Source organism: Harmonia axyridis, chromosome 3 (genome assembly GCF_914767665.1).
Source record: "Harmonia axyridis chromosome 3, icHarAxyr1.1, whole genome shotgun sequence".
NCBI classification, from domain to species: Eukaryota; Metazoa; Arthropoda; class Insecta; order Coleoptera; family Coccinellidae; genus Harmonia; species Harmonia axyridis.
In genome coordinates this window covers 26,183,829-26,201,749 of record NC_059503.1, presented here as the reverse complement: position 1 = coordinate 26,201,749, position 17,921 = coordinate 26,183,829, and the positions used below count along the sequence as shown (strand labels likewise).

General features: G+C 34.5%; 1 protein-coding gene across 1 annotated transcript in view; it reads left to right on the top strand.

Moving 5' to 3' along the window:
• The window catches only part of LOC123674836, a 339,640-nt gene that overhangs the window by 41,705 nt on the left and 280,014 nt on the right, over nt 1–17,921 (top strand). The window contains exon 2 of the mRNA XM_045609938.1: nt 17,074–17,211. Within this exon, the coding sequence (XP_045465894.1) occupies nt 17,133–17,211 (79 nt within the window). The 5' untranslated portion in view covers nt 17,074–17,132. The remainder of the gene's footprint in view (nt 1–17,073; nt 17,212–17,921) is intronic.

Sequence of the window (17,921 nt, the reverse complement as noted above, 5' to 3'; positions counted from 1 at the left end):
AATAGATATCTACTTCTTTTTCTTCATCACATCAATTGCTATTTGGTTGAATGGATTTTCTGCGAAAATATTATTATCAATGTGAAAAGATATGGTATCTTACAAAATCATGACTAAATTTTACTAATGATAGCTGCAGCACTCATTCTGAACATTTTTTCCTACTAACATAGGTCCATTTTCGTTTAGAAGTTAGAATATTTGGAAAAATAGTTATTTGTTTTACTATATAGGCAGCAAAGTAGTTGATTGACTGCCGCGGCTGATAGTTTGCTGCCGAGTTAAACATATAATTTTTTATTCGATTGTATATAATAATGTAGGATATTGTATTTGCAAATTATTACAATTCGCACAATCTTTCCATTTTTCCTTTAGTATAAATTAAAACGAAATTTGATACAAATCGCAATTGTTATAATGATCGGTTGCTATGGAAATGTATATATCCATAATGATTATAGTTTGAGAACTTATGAAATATCGGTAGTTTTTTGGAAAAATATCGGATATATTCATATTATGGACAGTGATAGCGTCTTGGAAGTACTTACTCCTCTAGAAATAAGGGAGGTGGCTAAAAATGAAGATTGTCAGATAATGTCGAATGCTTAATTCCCATTGGGAATGAACATTTTGCTGTCTAGGCAGGAAAAGTAATACTTTGGTGATTAATATGTATCTGCAAAATCAAATTTGATGTCAATCGGTGAAAGAAATATTTTCTTTCAGGAATATGTTAGAACTTTGAACATTGTTTCAACTTTCCTCAACATCAACTATCCTCAACAATAAACAATTTTTTGAAACGTCTAACTTGATCTTGAACGCAAGCTTCACATAAACCAATTATAAAGACTCCTTTTTTGCCGAATCCAAGGGCGAATCAGATTTTGGTCGTTTCTTATTTGGTTTGGTGAAAATTTAATTCTATCAAGTAATTGTTGATGTGATTTCAGCAGGTACTTCATATATCCGCATAAAAAAAAATCTAAGCGATTGAGATCCGGTGAACGAGGTGGCCATGGTATTTGTCTGTTTTGATTTATCCATTCATTCGAGAAATTTTTATTTGATCAAGCAGCTACTTGTCTCTCTCTATCCTCGTGTGATGGTGCGTTATCTTACTGATACCACGTAATTCCAATAATATTAGGCAGTAGATCATCAATGAAGTAAAAAGATTATGCTGCAAATAAATTTTCATAAAAATCTGGATTTGAACGATCATTCATAACATCTTCCGGCACCGAATTATTATTGAAAATGCCAACCCAAACATTGACACTAAAACAAAGCTGAAATCGTCTTGATCTAATGGCGTTTTATAACAAAAATTTCAACACCTGTATCAGCCAGCAAGGATGTTGATGAACGCCGAAAGCAATGGCTCGTGTAGGAAGATAAATCGGGTAATCTAAGCTATTTTGTTTGGCACTTTTCCAAAAGTGTTTTTACCTACTGGCTGCATAAAGCATTTGTTATTTCTATATGTTCATATAACTCACAAACGAGTCTTTGTTCCGTTTTCTCTTCCTTCATCGTTCGATGAATTTCTACAAATGACAAAAAAAATAATCGGGTAATTTTCTTTGGAGACTTCTATTTACATAATTTTTTATGGAAGCCTTGTTTCATCAGCTACCAATTCCACAATTTCCGATATCGGAATATTTTGTGGGATTCTACTACATAATGAAGTCTAGACATATCCAATGACAAAATGTGATAACTAGACTACTTGAGTCTGGAGTCATTTAAAAAATATTTTAAAACTTGTTCTTTATGGAAGAACCAGATAATAACAATCAATACCACTTTTTCATTTCAATAATTTTTTATGATAACAAAAAGACTAATCGAAATAATTTTTTGACTGGGATTCCAAAGTTGAGTGAATGTCTTGCCTATAGGTACATATGGAGATAAGGATAAGTGGTAGTGGATCATTTAAAATAGATACTGAGTATATGTACATACATGATAAAAATTGCTTGTTTTCTTATAAACAAGATTATTTTGGGAAAGTTAGCTGAGTAATTTGCAGTTTTTGCTTGTTTCCAAGAGATGCTTGCTTATATGAAATAAAAACAATGAGATCATCTGACGCTTGTAAAAATCTCATTCAAATAAATTCATTTATTTCAAAGTTATAAGGTTTTACAAAGACCATTCAATTTATGGAAAATAAAGACGGTTTGTTTTAAGCATTTATAACTTCGATCAAACTTGGGTTAATTTATTCCAAATAATCAGAGGAGAGTGTTTTATAGAAAAAAAATTATGTTTAGTCATTTATACTTTTTTGGTACACCCTGTGTTCTCGTATTTCAAATAATTTGAGAATATAGTTCTAATAGATTTGAGTTTGAAATTATACAGGGTGGCCATTTGAAAACGAAACAGACGAGATTACAGACGAAATAAAGTTTTTCGATAGAAATGCTCGGACAGGTCGATTTCTGTTTCGAGGGGGACAACTTAAGATGTAGGTTACGGACGCATAGCGCTTCAACCCTTGCTGCTACAACCCCCACCCCCAATTTTTGGGGGGAAGATGGGGTGAGTGATACCTCAATTTAAATGTATTTTTATACTGATTTCAGCAAAGTAATTGTTTTTTTCATTTTATGCATTAGTTCTCGAAATATTCATGCGTTAGTTAGTTAGGAAGGAAGCCACAGTCATGGTTGTTTTGAAGCTCAAAATGTCGATTTTTCACAAAACACTACAAGTGCCATGAAAACACTACTTCATTTTCAAATACTTAGTTAAGAATATTTCGAGAACTAATGCATAAAATGAAAAAACAATTCCTGTACTGAAATCAGTATAAAAATACCTTTCAAATGAGGTATCACTCACCCCATCTTCCCTATTCAAAATTTGGGGGTGAGGGTTGTAGTAGCAAGGGTTGAAGCGCTATGCGTCCGTAACCTACATCTTAAGTTGTCCCCCTCGAAACAGAAATCGACCTGTCCGAGCATTTCTATCGAAAAACTTTATTTCGTCTGTAATCTCGTCTGTTTCGTTTTCAAATGGCCACCCTGTATATTGTAGAATTAAATTAAGTTGCACTGAACAGTTACACACAGATTATACTATACCTGCTATGATTTCTGTAACACAAACCATTTTTATATTTCACTATAAATGAATAAACATTATTATTATTATTATAACGGAGCCTTATGATACTGCGTGGAAAAAAAATTTGAAAATTTCAGTGCTCAACTGTTGTAAAATAGCGTCGCGTCAATAGTGGCACCTCTTGTATATGGAATTGTATATTATCTATATTCTTTTGAGTTGGATCAATAAAAAAATATATTAACTTCAAACAATAACGCATGGGTAGACAAAATCTCAGTATTAGCAGAGGAAATGTAAACGGGACATCATACATTTCAACGTATGACACAAGAATACAGATAAGAATTTCAGCAAGAACTCTGTCTCCCCGTATAGGTGTAGTGATTGGTTTGGGTATTTGTTTATAGAATAAGCTGACATATTTATATTTTGGAGGCCTCTTCTTCATCCCAACAAAATCCCCTCCATCTTTCCTCCTCACCAAAATTTGACGACACAGGTATTATAATTAAATCTGAAACCAAAAAACCAAAAAAAAAACAGAAAGAAGTAATAAATGTAATAGTTTCCATTATATCGATTTAAAGTTAGCGATCCATTATAAAGAAGAATATGGAACCACCATGAAATTTATAAATTAGACAAGTTTCCACCAAGTCGTCAATGTTTTCTTCTGCACTACACTTGAATAGTGGGCTTTCAATAGAATGCCATTTGAAAGCATACTATTGCAACAATCATCACCAGTTCTAATTCGATTTTAAATACTCAATATTTTCCTGAAGGATCAACGATTAGACTTTTGTTGAACACATTACAAGAACTCGATTCCGAACGCCAAATTTCCTTGTCACTTTCATTAGATTGAAGGAAAGTATTAATCCATAAAAGTTAACGTTACTTCAATCTGGGAAGTACCTAAGATACAATTGGAAAGAGTTCGGGTATAAATTAAACTTAACCCAAGATTTCTTGACTGCATCCTGTCTACGAATATGAGGCGGAACTTTATTTGACAGCACTGTTAAAGGTGTAGATCTAATAGTTCCACTCATAGAATTGTAATATTTGCATTCTTTTCACAAACATTCGTGAAAAAAATTCCGCTCAACTAACTAATTGCATAAATAAATTATAGCAGACAATTGTGAAAGACTTTGTGTGTTTAGTGTCAATATTTCCCCCAATATTTTTTGTTTCGGCAAATTCATTTCTGTTCTCTGGGAATATGATACCTTTGAAGTTTAAGCGTTCAGGTACCGTTCACTGTTTTCCTAAATTAACTATGAGTAATAAAAATCCATACGGTCAACATTTCGTAATCAAAATTACAATAAACACAATCGAAAGTAAAAGCCGGTAAAAGTCGCCGAGAATCACAAAAGCGCATCAAAGAGATCCACGAACACACCACAGAGAGAAACCTACAGTCTCTCCGAAACGCCCGAACGCTTTTTAACGGATTAAAATAATCCTGTTTACGCTCGGATCTAGGTTGTTGGAACGCCTGATTCGAAACTCCACATTCTTCGGCACACGGAAAAATTGAATTTACACACGCGTCCTCGACAGCATCCTTTCCCGTAGTTTTCCGCGTCGGCGACAGGACAGAGTGCGGTCGTAATGAAATTCATCGCATTCCACTTACGTCCTTCTCTCACGCTTGTTAAGGACCCCTCGCCCCCGCAGTAGCACAAAGGGCGACCGGGATCTATCATATTTCCCAATATCTGTCAATCGGGAAAAAGGCCGTAATTGTCATTCGGACCGGGACTTCCCCCGCCTCGCGCGCTCTCTGTTATCATATTAAAGATATAAATCAAGTAGTCGGTCACTCCCACTTTTCCTCCATTTCAATAAGCACGCTGATTCATCACGGGGGATTCGGGGGGATGTTTTGATCGAGATGAATATCCCGTTTCGGCAATAAAAATCTGGGACTCTTACCTTTTCCGGATCGATTCGGAGGATTTTGGGGTTTAGTTGGATTTCGCAATCGCTTTTTAGCGTATGAAAAATATGCGAGAAGGTTTTTCATTTTATAAATCTGATTTTGATTTCGGCTGAAGCAATGGTTTTCATATCGAAATTAATGATGGTTAAATATTTCCTTGATTTGACTGATCTGATATGTTTCTGGATATGATGTTGAAATTTTGTTCAAATTAGTTAACGAGGATTTAGATAGGTTGTTCATTTGGCTTTGCGACAATAACTTGAAAGTCAATATAAAAAAATCGAAGTATATGTTAATAGGTAGTGAATATAGGACACGTAGTACCCACATAAGTAATTTCAGAATTAATATTGACAAAGATGAAATAGAGAGGGTTACTAAAATGAAATACTTAGGATTGATTTTAGACGAGAATTTAAAGTTTCAGTTTCACGCGGATTATATCGCAAATAAAATGTCCAAAAAGGTTGGTTTCATATCTAGAATAAGGGGTAAAATTGGTATGAATACGTCACTGATGTTGTTTAGATCATTGGTACTTCCTCATGTGGATTATTGCCCGTCAGTTATGTTTAATTTAAATAAAGGTAGCATAGATAGGTTACAAAAAGTGCAAAATAGAGGTATGAGAATTATTTTGAAATGTAATTAAAGAACTCCCATAAGAAATATGTTAAATTGTTTGAAATTGATGAGTGTCAATCAAAGGATCATTTATAGAACATTAGATTTAATATTCAAAGCAAGGAATAAAATGTTACCTGAATATTTGAGTGAAAACCTAAAATTTTGCTAATGAGATACATAATTATAATACACGACGTCGAGATGATTTTTACATAGAAAAAGTTAATACTACATTAATGAATAAATCCACATTTAGCAGGGGATAAGTTATCTTCAATAATCTACCTGAAAAGATCAAATATTGTAATAATTATAGAGAATTCAAAAAATGTTTAATGAGTTATATTTATGAAGAATTTAATTAAGTTAGTGGATTATATTTGTATTGTTTTCAATAGCCGAGTGCTAAATAAAGTTCATTATTATTATTATTATTATTATATCTAAAAATCGGAAACAAAATATTCAAGAGGGATTACCACCACGTGGCTTTCCTCGTAGTAGTCAAACATTAGGTACCCATTAATTTCCGCTTTGGTGATCCTGCGATGACCAAACTTTATTCACTTCATTTTCTTTCTCATGACGAAACATATAATAAGTAGAGGACAGCACTATAAGACGGTCGATTATTTTTTCCACAAAATTATAGTTTTTTTTTAGCATAAATACTGATTTTTTGTAGTTTTTTTTCACGAATATTTCAAAAAAATGTCAGTGCTTTGTTCTTTGAACATATTATCAATTCTTTCGCGAAAAACGAAAAGTTTTTTCTCATTCGCCAATAAAAAATATTGTCATTCTACAATGTAGATTATTGTTTTGAGAAATTATGTGAAAACTCTATAAAAATCGGTGGTTGTGAGAGGGAGACTATTTGATTTCATTTTGAACTGAGCAGTCACTTGGTGGAATTTCCTTTAAATCTTAAAATGGAACCATAGACAAATCAAGAAAAAAGTCGAAAAATAAAAATCTAATATTTCAGTAACAACAGATCCGACTGAGTTGGGATTTTGAGTGTATAAAAAACAGAAATGTCAAGACTTTTGTTAAATTTAGTGCAGAGAACGTATTAGAATCATACAAAATTCAAGAATAATTTTGAAAAAATTAGGAAAGCACTTAGGTGAATTCACGTGTTTCTGAGCGCTCATTCATTCATGCTCCAATTGCGCCCTTGGACACCGTAGAACTATATGTTAATAGGTTATATGTAGCTTGAAATAAACGAGCGTCCAAAAGCTCTTGATTACATATCAATACTTTACACATTTTGTCGATACTTTCCTTGAAATTTTTTATGATTCTGATTACAATATTAGAACGAAATTTATCAAAGAATTGAAATTGTTACACTGAAAATGTCGACTGTTGTCAATGAAATATTAGATTTTTGTTTTTAGATATTATTCTCGAATGTTTTATAGTTCTGATTATGCTATCCATACGGGTTACTCTTTATATAAACGTAAAAATCTAACCCAATCTAACCAAAACTGTAATCATGGAAATGTTTAGTATTTCTTTCGAAATATTTTTATCAAATTTCTAAGGTGTAATGAGCACGAAGCTCGATTTTTTCCTTTTTATATAAACTCCCGAAATTTCAACGGTGGTCTTCGAAACATTGGTTAATTTTTTTTGATATTCTTGAATTTCCAATTCTCGTACAAGCGATCAACATGGAATTTGTTTTGGACTTAACATTCAATTTCAAATTTTCCTCTCGATCTGTGCCATAGTTTTTAAATTAACAGGTACACAAAATATCTAACAACGATATTTACGGAACCTCTTGTCAAATTACACTTGTGCTTCAACGAACAGAATTTGAAGATGGATTCGTCATCAGTAATTTTTTCGGTATATCCAAAAAAATGCTCACCTCATTTTTGAGCGTTGTTATTATTGACGTACTTCTTCAAGCACAATATGTATATTCATTCTGCTTGATTTACCATGTCAATGTTTCCAGTAACACAATGCGATTTCTGAATTCCGAAGGCGGTCAAATTCGAATAATCTCATTCCATTACTTATATTTGATGAAAGGTATTACTTCATTACGAAAAATGGTGTTTATATAATGGTATTATATTGGGAATTTAAAGAAAAGCGTTAAGTCACGAAACAAATAATGAATCGTTTCGTAATATCTGCAGGGTGTTTTGTGTTCTCCTTTTGTGTTCTTTTTACCCATAAGCAGAAGTGAAGAAAGTTTTTTAAAATGAAACATTTTTTATCTGAAACTGAGTTTGTGGACGTACTGTTATAAAATCATCAAAGTTAAATAACAAAAAATTCCCGTGAGATAAAAATCATCCTCTTTTATCGAATTCTATATGCCGCAAAACAAATAATGAAACTTTTCGTAATATATGTAGAGAGTTTTGTGTATTGTTCTGCTTTTGTGTTCTCTTTCACCCCATAAGCAGAAGTAAACAAAGTTATTCGAAATAATACATTTTTGTGTGTGAAACTGCGCTGTTGGACATGCTCACTCGATATTAATAATATTTGGGGATATACAGGGGAAAGGCCGAATTGTCCCATTCAGATTGTCGCAGTTTTTGTTATGGCAACGGGACCGATTGTGTGTCAACAACAAAGATGTTCAGGAGACCTGTTGTTCCCCGGGTTGTTTTTTCGCCGGTTTGAACAGAAACCCCGATTGTATCCGTGGGGCCCCCTTTGTCGACGTCGAAACAAAAACATGGCCGAAAAACAACAGAATCATCTTGCCGCACGCTCCGAAAAACGCGCAACAATAACAAAAGAGCATGAAATCATCGGATCCCCTTCCCCCACTCCGCTTTTCCGTTCGATTTCACGCGAAGGCTGAATTATGGATTTTTCCGCCAATGTTATCGTTGCGGCCCGCTCGGTATTATTTTCATTCATTTCCGGCGTGGGTTTCCGCCATTATAAATTTATAAATACGCGTATTTGTGTGCGCGGGCTTTCGGCCTGTCGAGCAGCCTCGAAATGATTCATATAGTTGGCCGTGTGTGACGTCCACTTGTCACATTTACGTCAAACTTGTCCGACGGACCGGCGGAGGGGTCCACGGCTTGCTTTGTTTCACCTGTCGGTCCGGATTGTGACAGGATGTCAGGGTTGGTATTTTCGATATCGATGTTCCTGCCTGCGTCGGAGTTTTCCAGGATATTTCGGTTTTCATATCGCCGGACTAATATTCGTGATGTGGGATGCCGAATATTGATCATTCTTTAGTTTCTGTCGATACTGAACACCGTATGAAATGTGTCGAAATTTGACAGCATTCAGACTATCACATCCCGAATTAATTTTTTTTTCTACATTCATGCAAAAAGCAAAACTTTATTGAACTATATTTAGTGGAAAAAGAAGTTCTTTATTGCACTAGTGCAATAAAGTTTTTATTGCACTCATCTGTCATTCTACTTCAACGTGCTGTCATCATGACAAACATAAACGTTCAAATCCACTACATATTTATCAGATATGCTGTGAGATTGGCAATACGTTTTAAACAGTTACATATTTTATATTATTTTGTAATAATGTTAGCAGCCAGAGATAAACAAACAATGCCTTCCCGAGTATAACTGATCCGATTTGTAACCGTCTACCTTCATAGAGCAAACTGTCTGTGCTATGACCACACCTCACGATACATATTGTACATTTTTTGCTTTTTGCATGAACGTAGAAAAAATGTTGTATGGAACTCGTGCAAAAATTGTTTATTGCACTCGACGTGTTGTCCAACTCGGCCTAACGGCCTCGTCGGACAATTTCCGTCAAGTGCAATAAACATTCACTTTTTGCACTTGTTGCATAAATAACTATTTTTGTCGCGCAACCTACACACAATGGTTTATTATTTATTTATATACAATATAATTTTAAACCATTTTCAGGGGTTTTCATGAATAACCGTATATGCTTTCAGTATGAATGCATAACACTATACAGGGTTAGAACTATTTTGAGGGCCACTACAGGGATATCAAAAACATTAGAAAGACAGGGTGGCTTAAATCACAAAAAAGTTGCGTTATTTAGGAATGAGTGTGTCAATAGATCCGAAATATCTCCATTGGTTCTCGAGATATTTCGAAAAAACTGAAAAACGAGATTTTCTTGTTTTCTTTATAACTCATTTGTTTTTGGAGATAACTTCACGAAATTTGGTTTGTAGCCATTATCCAAAATAGAGATACTGATGGTGTCTTCATATTTTTCTGTTTTCCACTGTTTCAGAGACGCGATAGTCAAGTGATAATTTCACATGACAACTCTTCAAATTTGCGTACCTAGACTCGATTTTTTTGCAGAATGTGATACATTGTTGAATTTGTTCTTTCTTTATCATTTTCATAAGGAAAAACAAGTCCATAGGAAAAAAATTAACTATCGTGTCACTGAAGCTATGGAAAACAGAAAAATCTGACGATACCATCAGAATCTCTTTATTGTATTATGATACCAACCGGATTTCGTGAAGTTATCTCCAGGAACAAATGAGTTATTCAGAAAAAAATCTCGATTTTTTCGAGATATTTCGGGAACCATTGGAGAAATTTTGGATCTGTTAACACCAACACACTAATCCCTAAATAACGCAATTTTTTGTAATTGAAGCCACCCTGTATCCCTAACGGTTTTCGATATCCCTGTAGTGTCCTTCTAAATAGTTCTTACCCTGTATAAAAAGGCTGTAGGTATCTTTGTTGAAAATTGTTCTGAGTCTATTCTTTTACAAATCCAGAGCATTTTATGCATTCCATTAAATAATTTCAAATACTATAATTCTTGAACGCTTTCATGGATTTTCATAAAAAGGATACTGCACACTTTATTAGGGAAAGTGGCCTCTTATCAAATTGGTTGATTTTTTGATGTTATTGTCCAAGTCATTCCAAATAAATAGTTCAATACGCAAAAGTTTTTCTATAGGTTAGTTTTGATGCTAGGCCTCTGAAAACTCTCATTTATTATTCCTTGTTAAATACAATACAAAACGTTATCCTGGATAAATATCAATATTCTGTGTAATCAAGATGTGGACAGTTATTAATATGAGATACCATTAAAAGCATTGTTTTTTGGTGATGTTACATTTGGTCAATTATACAATGTGTTCCAGCTACTAACATTTTTTTAAATTTTAAATCGTTCTAAAATGTTTTCAAATCGCCTTAGCGATCTACCATCAAAAAATATTCATGAATCCTATTTTACATTCTATTCTAGTGTTCCTTTAAAAAAAAAGTGAAAATTGTATTCGAAATGGTCCGTACTGAAAAATACTTATTTTGAATATAAAATAAAGTAACGTTTTCATGTAACGGAATTTCATCTCGTGGTGTATTATCCGGTCATCAACTGCCAATTTACATTTCAGAGGTGTTTTATATAGAGTCAAAAGTGCCTGTAGAATGGTTTTGTTTCATGTTTATAGCATCAGTAATATAGAAGTTATGAGAAATTTTCATTTCACGCCATTTTTCAATTATCTCTAATAGGCTGAGAACAGTTGAATTTACAAGGTAACTGTTTTCACCCAATTAATTCTCCTAAAAATTGAGCCTAAAATTGTGCGATTTTTTTTCTAGTTCGAAGGGATTCTGATTCTGAGATCTCCTCACTAGTCAACGAATTTGGGACATCCGATACATCAACTAAATTTGCACGTTGATAGTTATTGTTTTTTTATCACCCAATTCAGTCGACAGAAATGATGTTAAATGAAATCAGAATTACCCAATGAGTTTGTTACACCGTGAAACATTAAAACAATCGTTAAAATAACGTTTTGACAAAACGTTACATGCAAGTGCAAAATTACGATTTATCGAAAGCATACTTCATTTTATTCCACTATTCGGGTATGCAAAGCTCTTCGCGATATTAGTCATAGGTTACGAAAATGAGCAACGTGTTGAGCGCTGTTTGGATTTGTATCCAATGAAACGTATTTTCCCATGCACTTTGTTACAATGGATGAAACATGGATCCTTTAATTCACCAGGGAATCAAAGCGCCATTTGAGAACCATTTGGTGATTCATTTTGCCAGGCAAAACCATCCAGCCGAGTGTGAAATTTGCTTCTATTTTATGGATTGTCTCTACACGCACGCACATAAAGCTAATAGCGGGATAGCTCATGGAATAACATGTGAATAGCCCATTAGGCGAGTGGTTTGTGGTTTGCGTTAAAGCAAAGATGTCGAATATGCAACTTTCATTCGGCAATAATGGGTAAAATAGTGGCAATTGCTTACAGCCATTGTCGAAATTATTTTTGTCGACATGTTGACACAACTGTCAACATATGTTTGAGCATGATAACAGGCCAATTGAAAAGTCCCCGGTCTACCATAGTAAAACACATTTGTTTTTGGCAAAATTCGATTTCATTATTCAACATAGTTGCTTCCGAGGGCAATACAACGATTATAAAGATCTTTCAACTTTTCAATATCATTTTTGTAATACGATTTGTTTTTCGCTTCAAAATAGGCCTCAGTTTCGGCGGTTATTTCTTCATTGGCGCTAAATTTCTTTCCAGCGAGCATTCTTTTGAGGTCTAAGAACAGGAAAAAGTCGCTGAGGACTAGATCTGGCGGAAACGGTGGATGCAGAAGTAGTTCGAAGCCTAATTCATGCAATTATGGCATTGTTTTCATTGATTTGTGATACGGCGCATTGTTTTGATGAAACAGCACCTTTTTTTTCTTCAAATGGGGCCGTTTTTTAACTATTTCATCCTTTAAATGATCCAATAATGGTATATAATAATCGCTGTTGGTGATCTAGCTTTTTTGGAGGTGATCAATGATACTATACCTTGCGCATCCCAGAATACTGATGCCATAACCTTGCTGACTGTTGTGTTGTTCTTTGCTTTGGATTCGGTTCATCGTGTGCAGTCCACTCAGCTGACTGTCATGTCATGTGATGGAGCCATGTTTCATCCATTGTCACATATCGACGCAAAAATTCAGGTTAATTGCACTTAAACAGCTCCAAACACTGCTCATAATCATTAACACGTTGTTGCTTTTGATCGATTGTGAGCTCGCCCGGCACCTATTTTGCACACAGCTTTCTCATGTACAAATATTCGTGAATGATATTATGTACACGTTCAGATGTAATCTTCACAATGTCTGCTATCTTGATCAACTTCACTTTCCGGTCATTCAAAATTATTTTGTGAACTTATTTTTCCGTTGGTGACAGCCTTTTTTTGGGCGGCCACTGCGTTCGCCATCTTCAATGCTCATATCACCACGTTTAACTAAACATACCAATCAATGATGGTTGATTTTCCTGGTGTAGACTCCGGAAACTCAACATCAAGCCATGATTTTGCTTCAACTGTATTTTTTCCCTTCAAAAAGCAATATTTTATCAGCACACGGAATTATTTTTTTTCCATCTTTTTTCAAATAACAAAAGGCTACGCTCACAACGCCATATCTCACAAACTAATGGTCATACTGCTGATGCAGAATTGGGGGCATTACTTGAACAAGATCATTGGTAGTGATGCAACAAGTCATTTCAAGAGGCCTGAAAGTCATGGGTATTATTTAAAAAATTAGTATATTGGGTGCTGTACGAGTTGAAGCCGATAGATGTTGAACGGCGTTTCTTGCTTGTGAACAGCTGCTTGCAAGGCAAGGACAGAAGGGATTTCTGCATCGTATTGTGACTGGAGACGAAAAATGGGTTCATTACGATAATCCCAAGCGCAGAAAATCATGGGGAAATCCCGGCCATGCTTCCACGTCGACATCCAAACCGAATATTCAGGTCCAAGGCACGCCTATGTAACTGAAGGAGTTTCCTAATTTCGATGAATGCCATCAGGTATTAGGTCACATACGATGAAAGAATAACATGCCACATTTTACAGACATTCGGAAAAAATGTCCTGCTGTTTCCTTGAAATAAACGCCCAAAATCCTCATTACCATACCTTTCGCATCTACCACATACCTCATTCTCAGAACCTCCTGAACTCTATGACCTGATTTCCCTTCCACTCATTTCCAAAGATACGAAGAACCGAATATCACATTATCCTAGAAACTATTTTCTCTCGAAATACCGACATTTCAGACCGGCAACCGCAATCTTTATCCCCGGCCTGCTAGATGCCGTGAGACAATTAAGATAACATTTGACAATTAACTTTGACAAGTCGAACGTCATTAGGAAGGAACGAGATGGGAAGTTATAAATATTCATTGCCTCCAGTCCGCGTCTAAGAGGGCGCAGATGTTAGTGAATTATCCGGTGTGCAGGCATGTTTATGAGGCGGTGTCAGTCCTGCTGGATGTTGAGCTGGGACGGCTCATTGAATATTAACATTACATGAAAATTAATAACTTGCCGATCCGAAGCAATTTGGCCGAATTTGCCTGGGACGTTTCAATATTTATCCAGTGCCTGCTGGACCAACCCGGTTCGATAAAATGTGTACCCGTAGTAATTAGTTGATTTTTGAGGAGTGGGGATGTTTGGCTGGGACCTTGGAGGAGGAATTTGATTTTGCCCGGAATTTCTGATTCCTATGTCCAAATATACTTTTTGGTTAATTTTGGACCACGGGGAGGTAGCGGTTAAACAATGAATAAATAAATAATTTCTTATAAAATGTTCTCACATTGTTTACACTTCCATACTCTTCAATATATTTGCATATGGTTGCTTTTTAGGTTATTCGTCCCAAGTAAATTTGTGCTGCAAAGTTTGAACTTCTGGAAAGTATGTATCTAGTACCCTCATCGATTCTTTTCACGAAACTGCAAAAAATTCCTGCAATTTATCTCACGAAGTAAAATTGGTGAAAATTAGCAATTCTTGTTGGATCTAAAAAAGTTATTGGTAATTCCTCTAAAAAGAACCTTACGAAGCGATATTCTTTCAATGAAGCTGAATCCAATAGGGTCAATCCTAACAAATCTTACCAGTTTTATCTGAAACCTTTTCAAGAGGGATTGTGCTCACCAGTATCTATTTTTAAACATCTTAATCCCAATATACAAACCAGATATAATATTGTCTTGACGTCTTCAGTTGTGTGGCTTTACGTGATGTTGAACAATATTTCATTATAGTAATCTCGACGCAGGAAATACCTCCTTATATCTTCAGTGACATCATTTTTACTTGAAATGATAAGATATCCTTTCTAACCATAACATAGATTTATCCATTTGCCGACCCTTCCTCAATATTTTCAAAAAACTTTTATATCTCTGGAGTTATCTCGATTATTTACCTCCATAAGAATATTATATTCTCTAAAAGTAGCGTAAAATAATGTTTTGCGACGACATGTTATTTCACCTCAAATGTCATCAAAATTGGTCACTGAACGTTCAGATTTACGTGGTTTGTTGAAATAACAAAGTTTACTCTTCGAAAACATTTCGAAACAAGAAAAACTAATTATTACAGAAATAATATGAATTTCACCGTTAGTACAGTGTTTATCTTTGCAATTTAACCCTAAGCCAGATTTCTATTGTATTTGAACAGTTGATAGGTGTGGCAACAACTCGAAAAACAATTCCACAATAAGGAATTTGAATTCAGAATTTGAAATATCCTAATGTTGCCTAAATATATTTTTAATCAAAAATGTTGTTATTACTTTTATTGATATAGTTGATAAATTAAAATTATTTGAAAACTCAGAAATTCTGAGTATTTCTGAGTATATGTCCAATTTCAAAAACCACAGAATATATCCTTGTTGGAATTTTCCCAACGGCTTCATTTGTGCCTATCAAGCTTCATCAATGTCTGATTTCAATAAATATTAAAGATTATTTCGAGGTCTTTGTTATTTAAGTCGGCATCCTTTATAATTTCGATTATAACACGATGTTCTAATCGATGAAGTATGAGGATGTGTCACCATGACTACTCATATGCTTCAATTATTCAAAAATAGATATATCATCTTTCGAACTAATTTTTCGTTTCCCTTGATAGCATTCTTAAAAATGCAATATAAAAGTCCAAAAAAATAGTGAATTCTGCAACTTCTGTTGTGTCTGCTCGAAAGCAAAGCCTGAACGAAACTGAAAGACGGGTAAAGATCATCTGTATGACAAAAGCTTAAGACTATGTATGTCATATAATATACGCATATTTTAAAAAAGTTGATCATTGAAATTCAAACTAAATATCATATAGAAATTGATTGAAATGGTATTTCGCTACAATCCAAAAAAATCTCAAAAAAGCAAAGATAACTGACAAAATGTTTTTTTTTAACATTCTGTTATATCGGACTAGCCGAATTTAGTTTGAGAGTTTGCCCACAGGGAAACGTGCTGCCATCGAGGTGAATAGCGATAGACCGGAATCGCAAAACCTAACCTACGATAACAATAAAATACAATGGAAAGTATTTGATTAAATACCTATATGTTGCAATATGGCAAGTTCGATATTTTTATTTGTCTATGGTCGCTTTCCGTTAGCGTTATTATTTTGTATTGAATTATGATTAAACTGAAAATGAATCTTTGCAACTGTTAAAGGAAACCGTTATTTCGACCTCCATTGAATTTTTCACAGTTTATTCCGATTTCCTATCTATATTTGAACCTTTGAAGAGTGTTATTTTAAACTTTGATTTTCGATAAACAATTTTTCATATATGTTGGAATATTCTGTGTTAGAAGAGAAAATGATGAACTATAGCATTAAATTTGCATTTTCCATTTCTGCTCGATACTTCGAATATATAAATTAATCATATTTTTCAATTATTCCTAAAAGGAGATACACTCAACCAGAGTTAACCTTCATAAGACCATTTTTGAGTAGCACTATATCCATCAATTCTAATGTTTTCAATGAGCATGTTCAACTAACGAGACGACAACGAAAAACCGCCTAATTTTCATCTCTTTCGAAACAGGGACGCTTCGGCTGAAAGACACGTACCGAAAATAGCCTATAACTCGATTAGGACTAGTCTCATTCGTCATCCGACCGTAGAGAAAGCCGAGAAATGTCGCTAACGACTTTTGAGCGGGGTAATTGTCTTTTGGCCCGGAGATAAAATTCGAACGGGAGATTTAAACGAGTTAAAAGCCCTAAATCAATTTTCATAGGTAATAAAGTTCCCCGGATCGCGACAGACAAAGTCGAGCTGTCGCGGTACTCCAGAACTTTCCTCGGGAACTTTATTGTCTTTTCTTGTGTCGCTTCCGATGCATTAGAATGCTGTAAACAAGCGGAAAGAGACAATATTTCCGCTCTCTTCCTGTTATCGGGCGAATGTTACCCGTTTTGAACGTGAATACGACGAATATAATCGATTCACGATATTGGAAAACTCTTCTCTAATCTTGTGTTTTTTTATTTTCAGATTAGTTGTTTTGTTAAACTGGCGAACCGACGCTCAAAAACTCTGTAGATTAGTGAAAAATGGCAGCTGGAACGTGCTTAACTACTGCAGCTTTTTTACTTTGTATCCTGACGACTGTTTTCGTGGCTGTTGCAAAAGGTAAGTGGTTGGAGTTTTTTTCTACGGAAAGCATCTCGAATTATCACCGGAGGTAGTGAAAGCATTGTTATCACTTTTGAGATTATACATATTTTGGGTCTCCGATTTCACAATTTCCACTCGCAAAATGCATTTCAAACCACCCTGAACAACTTTGGATTCATGTCCGATAGTCTGTGCCGCCCTAACTTCTACAATTTTTATCCAATTTCGAAAAAAAAAAATTACTGGCATTCAGTTTGGTCGCAGATGGTTCCATACAGCTTTTTATATAAATGATGGATTTTGATCATGCGCAACTGTGAAATTTCCGGTATTTTTATATATCTCGTTCTGTTATATCAATGCAAATCAGTATGGGTGTTCAGATCAGATAGTCACTAGATTCGTAAACATTTTAGGTCTTTCAGATGTCTTGCTCAAAGAGAAACACCGCGGATCCCAATATTTCACGCTCTACTTGTGCGATTTTGATGAAATTCGGATTATTATGGACATTAAGGTTTGCAAATTGAATATTTGATAGTAACATTGAATTTTGCGATTATACGATATGCGTTGAGCTTGCTTGATAATTTGTTCGGTCTTTTACATTTCAAAGAATAACTTAAATTAGACGGACTGTTTTTGAACTTAGTGACCCACCCCATTGGTATAGAATTTTTTCAAGTTTGATTCATTCACATTCATATTTACAACTTTTTTCAATC